This window comes from Hemicordylus capensis, chromosome 5 (genome assembly GCF_027244095.1).
Source record: "Hemicordylus capensis ecotype Gifberg chromosome 5, rHemCap1.1.pri, whole genome shotgun sequence".
Classification (NCBI taxonomy): domain Eukaryota; kingdom Metazoa; phylum Chordata; class Lepidosauria; order Squamata; family Cordylidae; genus Hemicordylus; species Hemicordylus capensis.
This window is the reverse complement of record NC_069661.1, coordinates 162,487,871-162,506,645: the sequence shown is the minus strand read 5'-3', so window position 1 is coordinate 162,506,645 and position 18,775 is coordinate 162,487,871. Positions and strand designations below refer to the sequence as shown.

Here is an 18,775-nt window from a genome sequence, read left to right as displayed (position 1 = left end):
CTGGGGGTCACCAGTACGGTCCCAGCCTCTTCCTCCAGGGTACTCTGGGCAGATAGGTGGAGTGGCTGTGGTCTAGAAGAACATCTCCCTTACCGGGATCCCTGTCAAAGTGTCTAACCATATCAAATCTGTGTGTGGAAGTTTGAGGACCAGGGATAGACTAGGACTTTTGTTGGTGTACCCATCACCCTGCTGCCCAGCGAAGTCCTTAACAGACTTGGTCTCAGACTTGGTCTTGGCGTTGGGAGTCCTCCAGGCTTGCGGTGGACTTCAATGTTCTTTTTGAGACCAATTTGTCTGTGGCGGCTCAAGAGTTCATAGCGGCCACAACAATTATGGGCCTATCCCAAGCTGTCTCAGGACCGACACATGTTGCTGGTCACACACTTGATCTCGTCTTTTACTTCGATCAGAGTGGTGTTCCATGGGTGGGGACTCCTGCGATTTCCCCGTTGTCATGGATGGACCACCATCTGGTTGAAGTTGGACTAACAATCACATTCCACCTCCCAGGGATGAGGAGCCTATTAGGATGGTCCAACCGAGAAGGATCCAACAGGATTCCAAGAAGCCATAGAAAGATGTACTGTTGGCTCTGAAGTCGATCCTGTTGATGCCCTGGTGGAGAACTGGAACAGCAAACTAACAAGGGCAGTAGATACGATCACTCTAAGCGTCTGCTCTGACCTGCTTTGAACTGGCCCCTTGGTATATGGATGAACTGGGGGGCTGAAGCAGAAAGGCAGACGACTGGATCACAAGTGGAGACTTAACTCGAATCCGACAGATTACAACATAGAATACAGTTAAGTTATAAGTTTATTTGGTCATTGACCAGCAAACATTTGCAATAAACCAGTATGTATTTTACAAATAATATAAATTATATAATAATATAATTTCTGGCCATAATAGAAATAATATCAGTAGAATACATTTGAAGATCTATGCTCAGACAATACGGGCGGCAAAGAAGCCATTCTTTTCTGCCTGTATTACATCCGCTAGCTCAAGCCCAGTGGAGCTGTTGTGAGAGGACTAGTACACACCCATCCTCCCTTGAATAAGAATCTGGAACTTTGCTTTGACATGTTTAATGAGTTCTTCATGGATAAAGTATCTCGCATTGGGGTCGACAGTTCCGATCCCACAATTACTACAGTGTCCAATGCAGAGGTGTCTAGCAACTCCTCTTATGTTGTTAGGGTGGATCAGTTTCAGTTTGTAATTCCTGAGGATGTAGACAAGGATGTTGTTGCAGAAGGTCTGGTAGATATTATAAATGCTTTCCTGAGGGGAGGGCAGGATGCCTCCTTGTCTTAAGGAAGCAATTATTAGAACTCTTCTGAGAAAGCCTGCATTGGATCACTCAAGAGTTACGCAATTATAGGCCTGTCTCCTTCCGTGGTTGGACAAAGTAATTGAGAGGTTGGTGGCCTCCCAGCTCCAGGCAATTTTGGAAGAAACAGATTATCTAGACCCATTTCAGACTGGCTTTTGGGCAAGCTATGGGGTGGAGACTGCCTTGGTTGGCCTGATGGATGCTCTCCAATTGGGAATTGACAGAGCAAGACTCTGTAGGTCCTTTTAGATCTCTCAACAGCTTTCAATACTATCAACGATAGTATCCTTCTGGAGCATCTGCCAGGGTTGGGGGAGAGGCACTGCTGTGCGGTGGTTCTGCTCCTACCTTTTGGACAGATTCCAGATGCTGTCACTTTGAGACTGTTGCTCTGCAAAATCTGAACTTTCATATGGTGCCCCTCAGGGCTCCATATTGTCTCCAGTGTTGTTTAACATCTACATGAAACCACTGGGAGAAATCATCAGGAGATTTGGTGCAGCATGTTATCAGTATGCTGATGACACCCAAATCTTTTTCTCCATGTCAACATCATCATGAGAAGGCATAACCTCCCTAAACGCCTGGCTGGTGGCAGTGATGGGCTGGATGAGAGGTAACAGGCTAAGGCTGAATCCAGAGGTACTTATTGTGCAGGGTTGGAAGTCAGGAGACAGTTTTGACCTGCCAGTTCTAGATGGGGTCACACTTCTCCAGAAGGAACAGGTATGAAGTCTGCGAATGCTTCTGAATCAAAGCCTCCCTCTAAGGTCCCAGGTTGAGGCGGTGGCCAGAAGCGATTTCTACTAAGCTTCAGCTAATAGGACCTCAAAACAGTGGTACATATGCTGGTAACCTCCAGACCCGACTACAGCAATGCACTTTATGTGGGGCTCCCTTTGTAAGTAGTCTGGATACTGCAGGTGGTAGAGAATATGGCAGCCAGGTTGGTCTCTGGGTCATCTCACAGAGACCATATTACTCCTGTTTTGAAAAAGCTACAATGGCTGCTGCTAAGTTTCCAGGCAAAACACAAGGTGCTGGCTATAACCTATAAAGCCCTAAACAGCTTAGGCCCTGGGTATTTAAAAGAAACACCATCTTCACCATGAGCCCCATGGCCCATTTAGATCATCCAAAGAGATTCACCGGCAGTTGCCACCAACTCATATGGGGGCTACTTAGGGATAGACCTTCTCCATTACTGCCCCAAGGCTTTGGAATGTGCTTCCTGTTGAAATAAGATCTCGCCCCACCCCGTCAACTTTTAATAAGGCAATTAAGACACATTTGTTTACTCAGGCTTTTAGTTAGATTCACAGTTTTTAATAGTTTTAACATTGTGTTAAATTTTAAAATTTTAAACTTAAATTCTGTTTTAATTTGTATTCTATTGTGAACTGCCCAGAGACATAATTTTGGGGCGGTAAAGTATGTTAAAACAAAAAAAGCAAAGAAACTGGAGACCCGTGGTTAAATCCCACCAATTCCAAACACAGGGATTAATAGCATGATTTCAGAAGATCATGCTTCCAAGTGCACTCATGACCAACGTGTCAATACATGGAATTATTTAAAAGCTCTGCCTCATTCATTTTCTCCATCACCTTTTGAGATAAATCAGTGTTCCCATTTACAAATTGCCTTGGTAAATTTGTAACTAATGTTGGACAGCGATGTTGAGTAACCTCTGAATAAGCCCATAGTTTGGAAGTGTGTAACCATCTTTAGAATCTACATGAGGTGGTGGGGCACTGAAACCAGATCTCAGCAACTTTGCTAATGGAATTTTTTTTCAATAGGCTGAACATAAAGGTTGGGGAAAGTATTTATATAATTTCATATACTTTATTTAAAATGACTCTCTGTGCAACAAGGCTCTTAAATTAAGACTCCTGGAGATAGTCTAAAGCATCTTGCTAGCAGGGATTCTCAGATATTGTTGACTACAACTCCCAGAATCCCCAGCCAAAGCCCACTGCAACTGGGGATGCTGGGAGTTGTAGTGAACAATATCTGAGAATCCCTGTTAGAGATAACAGTGTTTGCTAGTAAGATTTCTTTTTAAAAAAAGTTAACAGGCTGGAATCAGATTCCCAGTGTACTTTATAAAATGCAGCACAATATTGGCTAAAATCATTCATTAAGGTTTATGACCGTATAAATATCAGCATTCCAGGGTAGAGGTGATGCTTACGCAGCATGGAAGTCCTCCCCAATGAAGAGAACAGAATAAATTATGGCATAAGAAATGCAAGGAGACATAAGGGATGCAAAAAGAGTTTGAGCTACTGTCAAGGAGAACAAAACAATTCTTTAAATATATCAGAAACAGAAAACCTGCCAGGGAGGCAGCTGGACCCTTGGATGAGTGCATGTAAGTGATTATTAAAAGAGATGGCAGAGAAGCTGAATGAGTTCTTTGTATCCGTCTTCACGGTGGAGGATACTGCCCATATACCTGCGCCAGAACTCAGGCTTAGAGGCTAAAGAATTGGGCCAATTTGTGGTGACAAGAGAGCAAGTTCTCAACTGTCTTGAAAAACATACTTAAGAACAAAATTGTTAAATATCTAGAAGAGCAAGCCTTGCTGAAAGAGAACCAGCATGGCTTCTGCAAGGGCAAGCCTTGCCTCACTAACCTTTAAGCTTTTGTCAAAGTTCCCCACCCATGGCTCTTGAGTAAACTTAGCAGTCATGGGATAAGAGGACAGTTTCATGTGTGGATTGGTAACTGGTTGAAAGACAGGAAACGGAGGGTAGGAATAAACAGACAGTTTTCATAGTGGAGGGATAAGAAGTAGAGTCCCCCAAGGATCTGTACTGGGGCCAGTGCTGTCAGTTGGAGTAAGCAGCAAAGTGGACAAATTTGTAGAATACAGTAAACAATTTAGGGTAGTGAAATCCAAAACAGATTGTGAGGAACTCCAAAATGCTCTCTCTCAACTGGGTGAGTGGGCAACAGAATGGCAAATGCAGATCATTGTTATCAATGTAAAGTGATGCATATTGGGGCAAAAAACCCCTCAACTTCACATATACATTGATGGGGTCTGAGCTGTCAGTGACTGACCAGGAGAGAGATCTTGCGGTCATGGTGGACAGCTCAACTCAAGAGCACAGCAGCAGTGAAAAAGGCAGATTCCATACCAGGGATCATTAGGACAGGGGTTAAAAATAAAAAAAGCTAATATTATAAAGCACTTATACAAATCTATGGTGCAGTCACATTTGGAGTATCGCATACAATTCAGGTCACCGTATCTTAAGGAGGACATTGTAGAACTGGAAGATGTGCAGAAGAGGGTAACCAGGATGATCAGCGCACCTGGAACACCTTTCGTATGAGGCAAGGCTAAAGCATTTGGGGCTTTTTAGTCTGGAAGGAGGTGATTACAAGGAGACATGATAAAGGGGTATAAAGTTATACATGGAGTAGAGAGTGTGGACAGAAATAAATTTTTCTCCTCCTCTCACAACACTAGAAGCGGTAGTCATCCCATGAAACTGAAGGCCTGGAAGTTTAAGGCCAACAAAGGAGTGTTTTTTTTCACAAAGCGCATGATTGATCTATGGAATTCTCTGCCATGGGATGTGGTGAGGGCTTTAAAAGGGGCTTAGACAAATTTATGGAGGACAGGTCTATAAATGGCTACTAATCTGATGGCTATAAGCCAACTCCAGCCTCAAAGGCAAGATGCCTCCAAATGCCAGTTGCATGGGAGCAACAACAGGAGAGAGAGCATGCCCTCACCTCTTGCCTGTGGGCTTCTCAGAGGCATCTGGTGGGCCACCATGTGAAACAGGATGTTGTTCTAGACAGGCTTTGGGCCTGAACCAGCAGGGCTGTTCTTATGTTCTTAATATTCACAGAACCATAATTCCTAGAAATTCAAAATAGCAGACAGTAAACACTCCATGACAAACAAGACCCAGAAAGAAACTAGAACAGTTACGCAATGGACAGAAATCATGCCCCAAAAATGTTAACAAAGAGTCTAAGATGGCAAGAGTTATTAGAAAGTAGTTTGTAGCCCAGATAAATGTCTAAAATTTATTTCTTTCAGATTTTCTGGAGTAGTATTTTTTAAAGTATTTTGAACTGCAAGGATAGAAGAGCAAAAAAAGTGTGTGAGGGAAAGAGAGAAACTAAGATGTTAAGATAAACCAATTCATTTACAAAGAACTTAAGGTAGCTGCATAAGTCATTTTCTCAATAACACAAACTGGTACAAGAATAATGGTGTGCATTATGTGTTCCACAGCCTTATTTAATGCATTCATGTTACTGAAAGTAAGCAAATCTAGGTCTGGTCAGCACTTGTATAGATGACTGCTGGAAACTCCATATACTCCACCTTGAGTCTCAAGATAAAAGAAGAATATCAACTTTAAAAAACCCCACCACATACAAAGTAAGGCAGAAGTACAACATTTGCATGGTTTTGGGTTTTTTTTAACCCATACTAGTGTACACCTGACTATGGAAGCCAATTTATGTTAAATCTCTCTTTAAGGATCATAAGCTTCTTTGATGGGGGGCGGGTCCAGATTTATAAGTCATCCTTTATCAGAAGGATGGCTAACCTGAGGCCATACAGCTGTTTTATTTTAAACACAACTCCCATAATCCCTGGCTACTATTATCCACTGTGTCTGGAGATGATGGGAGTTGTAGTACAACAACTATAACACCTCAGACTGGCCATCACTACTTACCTGCTCAAGAGATTGATTATGCAGCATTGTAAAATCAACAGAATTAGCCATAAATCACCATTAACATCCCATGCTTAGTTTAGGCTCCAACCCTGTACACACTCACAATAGGTCTTACAGTCGAGGAACACAAAACATAACTTATTTCTGAGTTACATAGGAAAAATTTGTAGTTAGCTAACTCCTATTTCTGTAGTAATAAACTGTCTTCCCGAGAACCCCCGAACTACAGCTTCAGGTGTATGTAAATACCATTTAATGTGACAATATTTAATCCAGTATGAACTTCAGTCCCGTTGGAAGCTTTCGTGATGCTCAATAATCTACTGAAACCAAAAAATGACATAAGACGCAGATATCATTCAGGAAGGACCCGCTCAACTAAGGACAAGAAGACAGGAAAATTAAGACTCATCCTTGACTGTTGCAGGGCCCTCGATTAAAAGAAAGAAAGAATACAAAGCTAAGCTATCCATTTAGCCATTCAACTTTTACCTCCGTCTGCCTGAGGCTTATCTCCTTCCATATCCAGGTCGGCCTTTCTCCAGAAGAAAGAGAGACCTTTGGACAAGAGTTGGAGCATCTTCACGAGACCGTGGACTCCTCAGAGTGTTTCCTTTCCAAGCAAGCAACCGCACCCACCAAACGCAGGACAACACCACAGCTGCACTCACTCAAACATAAGACGCGCAGCACGTGCCTCGCTCAGCAGGCCAGCGGCCACGCCCACCTTGCAAGCGGGGCGCATTCAATTCTCGCTCGCAAACACGCGCGTTAAACCAGTGTGGTGAGCCGCGCAAGCGCACTCGCGCAGCAAAAAATGATAGTGCGTGCTTGGCTACTTCTGTCTCCCCGTCTCCCCCGCCGCCGATGGCTAGTGAACCTTTGCTTTTCCAGCTGCTGACTGCGGTGCGCGGTATCGCCAACCGTGAGACTGCCGGGGCATTATTTTTCCAGCCCCCCCCCCCCGAAAACCTGTGCCTGAGTTATACTGTCTAATGGTTTCCGTTTTCACGTTCAGTCTAGTTTTTTTGCACGCGCTTTCTCGCCGTAGCATTTATTCCAAACTTCCTAACACAATCACAGCTGTTTTGTGGCACTTTAAAGTCTAAACATTTATTGTGGGTTACACTTTCTTGGGTTAAGTAGGTTCAGGCAATTAAACATTGTGCCCCAATATTTCGGTTAGCTTTAAGGCATAGCAAAAATAGTTTTGTAGCATAGGGCCACATCTCTGGAATTTGTCACAAACACATTTATTACACAAACTGAACATAGAAAATTAATGCAGGTATTATCTCCAAAACCCCTTCATGAGAGGAACTTACAAAGTTCTATAGGTCATCTGGTAAAATGGGGTGTGTGTGTGTGTTCTTTTTCTCTGGATTAGCCAACAGCCTCAGTGAATTTGGGCTAAAAGTTATATAAAAGGTTTCTTGCACTTTTTTAAAAAAGTGTTATTAAAGTTCACAATGTACTTTAACATACAGACTTAAAACCAGTTTTACATCCTCTCTGTTTAAGAGTTTGAAGCTATAACTTTTTCTCCCCCCCCCCCCACAATTTTATAACATCAGATCTATAGAGTGGTTTTGTAGGCCATCTAGTCCATCCTCTTCCTCAGTGCAGGCAAGGCAAGGAAGATTCAAATCACTGGAAGAGATCCCATAGAAAAAGAATTAATAATAATAATAATAATTAATAATGTAAAATGTGTTAGATTTATATCCTGTTTTTTGACTTTCAGATAAAGCATCTACAACATTTCAAAATACCATTTTGAGTACTTCTTGCATGCACCCCCACCCCCATATTTCAACACCTTATAGCTCATTATGGGGAATCCTCCCCAACAGTTGATTCCTCCCCAGCATCTTTCTCCCACCATTTTGTAATCAATTAAAGAAAACCCACCATTAACTATTCTGCTCCAAAGCATTGACTAACATCCAGATTAATGCTCTGTGTGTGCTACAGGGGAGGAGTGATTTTCATATGGCCAAAGTCACAAGCATTTTACAAAAGCCTATGGACTTTTTGTTGGTTGTTTTCCGGGCCTCCACCTCATCATTCGGAGCTGTTTGACTTCTGTTTTGATTGGGTTTTATTACGGAGTTTTGGTATAGGTGTCCTTTAAATATCTTGTAAAAGATATTTTTACAGCCCCTTAGTGGATGGCCATATATATCATACAGCCCTTTAGTGGATGGCTTCACACAATCTGGCTTCTGAGCTTTCTGCCCAGCATTCACCCAATATTGTTCTTCAAATATATGTTACAAATGTGGGGAGAATAGGAACAAAGGATCATAGAAAGCTGTCTTATACGGAGTCAGACTATTGGTGCATCTAGCTCAGTCTACACAGTCTGGCAGTGGCTTCTCCAAAACTGCAGGCAGCAGCAAGGCTGTCCTTAGAGAGCCCTGAGGGGTGCGGGGCCAGGGGCAAAGCAGCCAGTTCAGGGCCCCCTTCCAGTTATTTCTAATGGGGATTGAAAGAGCAGGGCCTGGGACGGTCGCCCTGCTTCCCATGCTCTAAGGACAGCCCTGGGCAGGAGTCTCGCTCAGCCCTGTCTGGAGATGCCAGGGAAGGAACCTGGGAACTTCTGCATACAAACATGCAGATGCTCTTTCCAGAGCAGCCCCATCCCTAAGGGAAATATCTTACAGTGCGATATTACACTGTAAGATGAAATACCTTACATCCCTAAGGGAAACATCTTACAGTGTAAATGTCCCACAGTTGCAGAAATATCTACATGTGATAAATATCTCTCCCATTCACATGCAAACTGGTTCATTCTGCTTAGCAAAGGGGACAATTCATGTTTGCAACCACAAGACCAGCTCTTCTCCCCAAATGTCAGGTGAATGTCAGGTAGAAGGCTTGGAAACCAGCCTTTGGCATGTTCGGATGACATGCCTGCTTGGCATGCGCACTCCCTGGGCCCAGACTTCCTGGTAATCATGTGAACCTGCCCAGTGTTTTAAATAGAAAATAACTTTCTTTTTATAATTTCATAGTGGGAAATGACTGCCATCCAGGTTTTCCCCCATTTCTTTTGCTCTTGTTTAAATATTATTTTGCCACAACGAAGACATCTATCCAAATTCTAGGTTATATACAGGTTATCTGTGTTATCCACGTCAGCCCTCATTATCCGCGGTCTCACATATCTGTAGTAGGGTCTAAGAGACCCAGTGATACAGTTTTAAATAAATAGTCAAGATTCACCTATCTGCGGTTCCTGGGTGGCTGGAAATGACTTTTTGATGTCATTTCCGGCCACCATTCATGGAACCATTTTGTGGCTCAAAAAACAACAACACCTGAGGTTTTTTGGCAATTTTTTTTTTTTTTTGAGGATTTGCAGGTTTTGTGGGGCTTGATGGAGAGGAAGCTACTATGCTTTATTCCATTTATTTCTGCTTTGGGGGCTTTTTTTTAGCTTAAGGAACCTAACCTCTGGATCCCCATAGAGGTAAGGTTTAATTATTCACAGTATCTGTGTTCGCGCTTGCAGGTGAGAACGGAACCCCTGCGAATAATGAGGGCCACCTGTATTGGGAGGAGAGCTGATCTTGTGATAGCAAACATTAATTGTTCCTTTTGCTAATCAGGGTCCACCCTGATTTGCCTTTGAATGGGAGACTACATTTTGTGAACCGCCTAGAGCCTTTGGAGTCAAGTGGTATATAAATTAAATAAATAAATACATTAATGAATGTGAGCACTGTAAGATGTCCCCCTTAAGGGATGAGGCCGCTCTGGGAAGAGCACCTGCATTCTTGAATGCAGAAGGTTTGAAGTTCCCTCCCTGGCATCTCCAGATAAGGCTGAGAGATACTCTTTCCTGTAACCTGGATAAGCTGCTGCCAGTCTCTGTGGACAATACTGAGAGAGATGGACCAATGGTCTGACTTGGTATAAGGCAGCTTCCATATTAGTACTGGAAGGAAAATTGTAGAATTATAATAAGGTAGAAAGACTGCCTGATGTTACATACTGCAGCATTCACATTTGTATTTGAGATGAGAAGCACCAAACAGCGGTGGGGAAAATAAAATGGTTAAAATATATACATTAGCAGACACAAAACAAACATTCCAAAAAGCAACAATCAATTAACAATAAACAATAACAAGCCAGTAACCCTCTAATTTTTAATGAAATTGATGCAGAATGGTGCATGGTGTTTACAAATGTTTCACAGTATGATGTGTACTGAAGTTAATTTCTACAATTTTTGTCCATGTTAAGCTTGTCATCTTTTGAAAGTATTTGTAGTTTATTAGTATAGCATTATAAAGACACATAAACATTTGGACATTTTCCCCTGAGGCATAAGAATGGTATAGGACTATTTATATTTGGTATTATATATGTTTAGAACTTTATTGAAGTATCAAGTATCTTCAAAACTATTAATTGGCTAATATTTCCTTTTTAGTAGGAAAAATAGGAATGTTTCCAATCTGTACAATAACCAGTTTCCTTTAAGATTAGCAAAACAGTGAAAGGTGGTTTTTCAGTACTGTGTTGCTGGAGTTGTTTCTCAGTCCCAAAGGAATTTGAAGTGTCTACAAAAGACCATGTTATTGCTGCTGTTGCCAGGGTGCCAGCTATCTTCAGGGTAGATGGCATTCTTGTTACTTTGATTTTTTAAGAAGCAGGGCAGAAAGGGATTAAATGGGGCCAAGAGTGTTCCATGTTATTACCTACGACGGTTGTAATTTGCTTTGTTTTAATACATAACTGTGCTAAGTGGAGTGGGGATGTAAAAATTAAGCAAGTGTGCAGAGTTTCTAACATAAACCACTATGAACACATTCATTTGTACTGCCAAGATTTCAGTACCGTGCTTGTTATATTATTTTAGTGTAACATGTACTCCTATTTAAAATACATTACATAGAGATAAAAGTGTGTTTTCTTGATTTATGCATATCTAAGTCGAAACACTCAGAAGTCTCCCTGAAATCAGTTACTCTTGTTTCCAAGTGGTCATGTTTAGGGTGAAGGTAGTAGGGTTTCGACATTAATGTTCAGGTGTTTGTTAACTTTTTCCCTTGTGCACACACTTTATAGTGTTCCTTGCCTTTAAGATGACTGAATTATTGGTTAGCAAGAACGTCTTATTGTATTAACTGTATATAAAATATTCTTAACATCAGATAGTATGGAATCTCCATTTATCATGCCAAAAAAATTCCCTGTCCTAAAAGAATGATGGAATCAGCCTTGTGAGAATAAGGTACAGTAATTTTCTAGTGTGTTCTCTTCATTAAAATTCTGCTGGCATTTCCCTGTTCTCTGGCTTAACTGTGGTTTTTGCTGTGCTTTTGTTCCACATATGAATAGATCTTGTTGAAAGCCAAAGTGGAAGAGCAAACTTTTCAAAGGCAGCATGAATCGCTAAGTAGTGAGACTATAACAAAGTGTACGGATAATTCTACCCACAGAACTATTCATAGTTGATTGTTAACTTTCCAGTTTAAGGTAAGTATGAAAGATTTTAACTACTGATAAATATGTGGCAATAAACGGTCTACTCATTTATTAGTCCAAATGTTTTGATAAACTATGTAAAACTAGTAAGTTGTTTTTATAGAGCAAATCATTTTGTAAAATTGAAAATATGCTGCAACACAGGTCAGGATCTATGTTATAAATACATGTCCCCTCCCCCCTTTTCTGATTATTATAACCAAATTAAAGTTATGGAACTGTATATAAAGGAATAATTATTTAGCTCTTAATAAACGGTAAAGTTGTTGAGAAATGATGTAAGTAATAAATTAATCAAATAACTCATGTTAATTTTATTTAAAACATTAATTATATCATTGCCAGTTTATATAAAATGTTAAGCATTCTTCCTTAGTTGCTTGCACATTGGCATGGTTAGTCTTGCCTCAAATTTAAAGTTTAACTGTGCAATAGCTTGTAAATATAACTTTTAAGAAATTACTGTATTTACTAAATAACTTATATCCCAGACCTAAACACATTCATTTGGAAATCTGATTTTAATCCTTCCACTGTTTATAACACAATGTAACGCCTCATTTCTAAGGGTGTTATGTAAAATCCTTCCACTGTTTATAACACAATGTAACGCCTCATTTCTAAGGGTGTTATGTGAAATTTCGCCTGAAATGTGTGGGACAAGTTGTCCTTAATCACTTTAGGATCAGAGCATAAATCTCATGGTGATGTAGAAAATGAAGAGCTGTTTAGTTCAAGATACACAAGAAAACATAACAGTTGACTCCATTTTTTTTAAGCAATTGGAGTTTTGTCTCATTAACAACATGAAATGTTTTTCTCTTTCTAGTATTATGACAAAGGACGAAGCTTACAGGGAAGAATTTAGTTATGATAGGATGCCAACTTTGGAACGAGGAAAACAAGAGAATGGAAATTATGCTCCTGAAATAAAATCTAGTGATCTTCAGCTGTCAAAGAGATTTCATCCTTGTTTTAGTTATAGAACATGGATCTATTCTTTGCTGATGGGGGTAAGTATGAAATTTATTCTGGCCCAGTCAGGCCTGCATAATTAGGGCACAGATAAAGGCAGATAGAACTATCTTATTTCCTCATTGTTGGTGTTATTTCTTGGATTGTTTAAACTTTCTGTACAGCTTGGATTTGTATTAACTGATGACGTTCAGAGCCTAAAGAAGTTTCCCTACTTTTGTCAGATGATGATTCCAGAGACATCTGAAATAAATTTCTCAGTTTGCTACAATAGTCTATTATGCCACCATTGAACTGAGAGTGTAGTTTGGAGAGAGTTATAATGGAGTGAGTTATAGCGCCTGAAATTAGGGAAGTTTTTCCACTGAAGGCAACAAAGGAGCTTCTAGCTAGCATACTTCTCATGCAGCTTACAGTTTTGGTTTGGAGGAAAACAATGGTTTCAGTCACTATAGTTTTCCCAATCTGGACATTACAGCAAACTATCGTTACTACAAACCATGAAATGAGGGAGAGAATTTGAGTGCAGAGGGAACACATAACATGTGAGCCTGAAGCCCATTCTCAACAACCAAGTCTGACTGTGTGACTTCAGAACTGAGACGTGTTTGACAGAAGTCATGGATGCTGTTTTGAGAGATTATGAATTTGTATTACATTCAATATCATAGTCAACCAGGATAGTTTTAAAGTGATGTTAATGAAACTGAAACTGTATTTTTATTTTTAAAAATCCAGTGAAACAAAATTGTTGCTTTTTATCTACCCTGAAATGATAGCAGGTTTTCACAATTCTAGATTATGTAGATTTGCATACATTCAGTGTCATGCTGTCATATAACAAATGAAAATCATGCATACATAAATCACAATAATGGCTATAATATGCAACTATTACAACATAAATATATTCTCTGCTTTGACTTTTCTTAATATTTGGGTTTGTTTGTTTTGTGGATGTGTTTAAATCTTTATGATACACAATTTTTATTAGCCTTCTTTCCAGTAGGCTTATGAGATCACCCGACATTCTGTGTGTTTGTCCGTCTGTGTGTGTGTGTCCCGGCTATCAGGTTCACAATGCCTGGACCAATATGAACCAAATCGGGTACAGTTGTAGGGACACATAGGGACACCTCAATGGTGTAGTTTGTGATGATGTCATCCACCCCAATCCAAGCTGGCGGACACATAAACTTTTGAGGTGCAAGTGGACTAACTTGTGAACCACCTAACCGATTTGAACCAACTATGTTGGGACACATAGGAATGCCCAAATGGTGTGGTGTGTGATGATGTCATCCACTCCAATTCAAAATGACATCCATGTGAACATCTGAGGTGCAAGTGGCCTAATTTGTGCACTGTCTAACCGATTTAAACTAAATTAGGTACAGTTGCAGTGAGTGACACACAGAGACACCTCAATGGAGTAGTTTGTGATGATGTGATCCACACCGATTCAAGATGGCAGACATGTAAACTTTTGAGGTGCAAATGGGTTAACTTGTGAACTGCTTAACCAATTTGAACCAAACTTGATACAGTTTTAGGGAAACATAGGGTCACCTCAACAACATCGTTTGTGATGATGTCATCCACCACAATCCAAGATGGTGGTCGCATGAATGTCTGAGGCGCAAGCCAGCTAATTTGTGGACTGTCTAACCTATTTGAACCAAATTGGGTACAGTTGCGGTGAGTGACACACAGGGACACCTCAGTGGCATAGTTTGTGATGATGTCATCCACACTGATTCAGGATGGTAGACCCATAAATTTTGGCAGTGCAAGTGGGCTAACCTGTGAACCATTTAACCAATTTGAACCAAATTTGCTACAGCTGTAGGGACACATAGGGACACTTCAACAGCATAGATTGTGACGACATAATCTAATCCTATTGAATATGGTGGACACATAAACTTCTGAGGTGGAAGTGCATTAACTTGTGGACAGTCTAACCATTTTGAACCAAATTTGCTACAGCTGTATGGACACATAGGGATGCCCCAATGGTGTAGTTTGTGATGATGTCATCCACCCCGATCCAAGATGGTGGAAGCATGAACATTTGAGGTGCAAGTGCACTAACTTGAGGACTGTCTAACTGATTTGAACCAAATTTGGTACAGCTGTAGCGAGTGACACACAGGGACACCTCAATGATGTCATTTGTAATGATGTCATCCACCCCGATCCAAGATGGTGGACATATGAACATTTGAAGTGCAAGAGATATAACTTGTGGACCTCAATTTGAACCAAATTTAGTCCAGTTGTAGAGACAGTGAAAGGAAAGTAGCCCGATTAGTTCTTACTACAACTTGTATTGAGTAATATTGGACACCTTCTATAAGAACGATCAGTAATTGTCAGAGCAAAGAGGTACCTTTTAAAAGTGGTGGTTATCTTGTATTTAGCAGGGGGAGAGCAACTGTCCCAATCCAGTTACAGCACAGCATCCCTCCAGTGTTTGTTGCTGGTGTCCACCTTACGTTTCCATTTAGACTGTGATCACTTTTGGGACAGGGAACCATCTTATTTATTTATTATTTCTTTTTCTTTATAAACTGCTTTGAGCATTTTTATTGAAAAGCAGTATATAAATATTCATGCTAGTATTAGTACTATTATCGATGAAACAAGGAAGATTAATATCTTTATTTCTTTAGATGTATACGTCCCTTCCTGAAGAATAACCATAGCCAAAATCAGCAAAACAGAATGAGATTATTATTACTTAAAATGCCCCATCCCTTTCTCAATTTAGCTTTGAGGTCATTCACACAACTGAAAACTGGGTCCTACCCAGCTTTGGGAACTGTGTGTGCTCCCAATTTTTGATTTTGTGGGAGCAAACAACTAGGTAGGAGGAGGGAGAAGTAATTGTGTGTAACCAAGGTAGGAGGAAAAGCTCGGTAGGACAGCGCTATCCTACTGACCTTTCAGACTCAGCATTTGATTAAAAGGAGGAGTTTTCAGTGTGAATGACCTCACTGACTTCTAAAAGCCATTCCAAGCTTACACTGTTTCCAACAAATGCTTAGGCTTCGACTTCAGCAGTACTGGCACTTGATCTATTTTGAATCTATACAATGAATTTCTAGGATATATAGCCCACCTTAAGTGGCACAGCAGGGAAATGCTTGACTAACAAGCATAAGGTTGCTAGTTCAAATCCCCACTGGTACTATATTGGGCGGCAGCAATAGGAACATGCTGAAAGGCATCATCTCATACTGCACAGGAGGAGGCGATAGTAAACTGCTCCTGTATTCTACCAAAGTCAACCACAGGGCTCTGTGGGCACCAGGAGTCGAAATCGACTTGATGGCACACTTTACCTTTATAACATATATAATGTAAATGAAGGCAAAGAAACTAATTCTTGCTGTTCCTTGGAAATATTTTGCAACATCTAAGTTATCTAAGAGAGCGCCTTCTTCTACATGATCTCCACTGCACATTAAGGTCATCTGAAGAGGTCCGTCTCCAGTTGCCACTGGTTTGTCTGGTGGTGACTCAGAGGCGGGCCTTCTCTGTAGCTGCTCCTGAGCTGTAGAACGCACTCCTGGCAGAAATTTGTAATTTGAGATCATTGCTGTCCTTAAGGAGAGCCCTTAAAACCTATCTGTTTGGCCTGGCTTTCCAGGGTTTTAAATGATTGATTGTTTTAAACTGTTTTAAAATTGTTGCCCTGATTTCCAGTGTTTTTAGCTGTTTAATTAGTTTTATTGTGTTTTAATAGTTTGATGTTGATTGTTAATTTGTTTTAATTGTTTTTATCCTGCTGTAAACTGCCCTGAGCCATTTTGGAAGGGTGGTATACAAATCTAATACATAAATAAATAACAATATGTAGATTTAGCTGTTATTTATTTATTTGATTTATATATCACCCTTCCAAAGGTGGCTCAGAGTGGTTTACACTAAAATAAAAAATACATAATAATTAAAATCAAAAACCAGTTAAAAGCAGATTAAAATTTAAATTAAAACAAATTTTTTTTAAAAAACTAGATATCATTAGAAGCCAGGCTAAAAAGATGGGATTGCAATGTAAACAATACCTGTATATTAACATAACATAAGAAGAGACTTGTTGAATCAGGCCCAAGGCCTACCTAGTGCAGCATCTTGTTTCCACGGTTGCCCTATGGGAACCCTATGGGAAGCCCAGAAGCAGGAGATGAAGGCATACACCCTCGCCTGCAATTGCTCCCCTTTAATAGGGATGAGCACGAACCTGGTTGGAGGCGCTTTTACGGGCCTCCGAACAGGTTTGAACACTGGCTGGTTTGAACGTTCGGCGGAGGTGACGGGTAGGACTTTAGGGGTGGGGGAAGGTGCACTTACCCCTCCCCCTGCTTTTCTCCAACCGGTGCTGGAGTTAGGTAAAATCCCTTGGGCAGCAGTGTACCTCCTTGCCGCCTCTTCTGCGTTTTCATCTGGAAGTGGCCAGAAGTACCGGGTGTGCGTGCACACGCACATGCATGTTGCGATCGTGTGCACACCCGTCTGATGTGTGCAAGCACGCATGCGATGTGCAAAGCTGGCATGTGCACGCACGCCCAGTACTTCCAGCCACTTCCGGCCGAAGAAGCAGAAGGGGCGGCAGGGAGGTACGCTGCCGCTCTGAGGGATTTTACCTAACTCTAGCATCGGCAGGGGAAAAGCGGGGAGAGGGGTTAGTGCACCCTTCCCCGCCCTTAAAGTCCTATCTCGCACCCCTTCGAGTCACCCCCACCTGGTTCTGTGCACATCCCTACCCTGTAACTGGCATTCAGAGATATTCTGCCTCTGAACCCGGAGGTAGCCAATAGCCATCAAGACTAATAGCCATTGATAGACCTGTCCTCCATGAATTTGTCTATATGAACAAGACAAATCTGGTCATTGAAACTCCCAGTAAGCTGTTGTTCCAAAATGTATGTTTAATAATAGCAATTGAGGCTTCTGGAGATTTTCCCTGAGCATTTGATTTAGCCCAAACAATGTGAATGTACTTTGGAACGCACTACTTCTGCATAGCCACAAGAGACAAATAAGCTGGCTGTCTTTGGTTTGAAGTTTAAAGTGTTTTGTCAAACAAGACAGGAAAAAAAAAGGCGGGGGAAGCTTATTTCTTTAGTTAACTTTTAATTCACTATTTTACTGAGGTTTCCCTCTTAGAATATTGTGACTGATGTATGTTGCTGAATTCTTGCTGACAGTGGAGATTATTCTCCACTGATTATCCTTATATTGCTGACATAAGGATCTCTCTCCCTCTCTCTTTCCTTCCTTCCTTACTCACCCTGCTCTTCGGCAGACAAGGTTCCCAGAGCAACTTGCATAAAAATAGTAAACACAGCAAATTATGAAAACAATAAGAATAGGGTTTCTTTTTCTTTTTCTCAGTGTGATGACAAATTTTCCTCCTTCTCACAGATAAGTTGTTATTTCTACCAAGGATCCCAGTTTCACTTGGAAATGCAGCATTAAGTAGATATGGCAGAAGGAACTTGCAATCTTCACTTTGCATTCGTAAATGGAGACTTGCATTCGCCTTGCATTGTTCTCCTTTTTGTTATTTTTATGAAATACAGAAAGAACCATTGTGATCTGCTAAATAATCTTTGCTAAATAAACATTGATCCCAGCTAAAGTATCTGAACTGCAAAACAATGAGATTTCCAGATGGGACTATAATATGTTTGGGAATAACAATGCACTCCTACTATGAAGGAGAGATGGAATACAGACAAAGAGGCTCAACAAAGGAAGTAAAGAGTGAGAGAGTGCCAGCCTATTCAGATGAGAGAGCCTATTACTCTCATCTCTATGCACAGTGAAATCTGGAGCTTTCATTTCCCAGTCTTATCCCATGCATAGAAGTCAACAACTGTGTTGTGACATCCTGCTTTGTTTAAAAGTGTCATCTGTATGATCCTGCTAAAGCCCACTGCAAAACAGGTCTCTATATTGTCGGTTCAGGAGAATCCCTAGACAGGGGTCTGCTTTGCATGTGTGGGAGGGAAGGATTCTACTTCCAATTCTGGTTCAGCACAAGACAGGATCTCTCATTAAGTTTGAACTGGGCAACCTTGGCTTATTTAGCTGGAATTTCAAAATAAACCAGTGTCTGAAACAGAGATACAGTCCTCATGCACACGTCTGAGGCTAGAGTGTACAAAGCTAGCACTCAATCCTAGTTCTGTATTATGTCTGAACCAGATCACTGAGAAA

At 40.9% G+C, this 18,775-nt stretch overlaps 2 protein-coding genes across 12 annotated transcripts in view; one reads left to right on the top strand and one right to left on the bottom strand.

Moving 5' to 3' along the window:
• MOV10L1 (Mov10 like RISC complex RNA helicase 1) overlaps positions 1-6,856 on the bottom strand; it is a 77,969-nt gene extending 71,113 nt beyond the window's left edge. For 2 of the 5 annotated variants that reach the window (XM_053253389.1, XM_053253390.1), the window contains exon 1: positions 6,557-6,856. In XM_053253389.1, the coding sequence (XP_053109364.1) occupies positions 6,557-6,644 (88 nt within the window). In that variant the 5' untranslated portion in view covers positions 6,645-6,856. The remainder of the gene's footprint in view (positions 1-6,556) is intronic. The other 3 variants (XM_053253388.1, XM_053253392.1, XM_053253387.1) reach the window with 2 other exon arrangements.
• Positions 6,857-9,975: 3,119 nt separating this feature from the next.
• Positions 9,976-18,775, top strand: part of MLC1 (modulator of VRAC current 1) — a 35,481-nt gene continuing 26,681 nt past the window's right edge. For 2 of the 7 annotated variants that reach the window (XM_053253407.1, XM_053253408.1), the window contains exons 1-3: positions 10,502-11,315; positions 11,423-11,560; positions 12,399-12,582. In XM_053253407.1, the coding sequence (XP_053109382.1) occupies positions 12,403-12,582 (180 nt within the window). In that variant the 5' untranslated portion in view covers positions 10,502-11,315; positions 11,423-11,560; positions 12,399-12,402. Of the gene's footprint in view, positions 11,316-11,422; positions 11,561-12,398; positions 12,583-18,775 lie in introns of all 7 variants that reach the window. The other 5 variants (XM_053253403.1, XM_053253406.1, XM_053253405.1 and 2 more) reach the window with 5 other exon arrangements.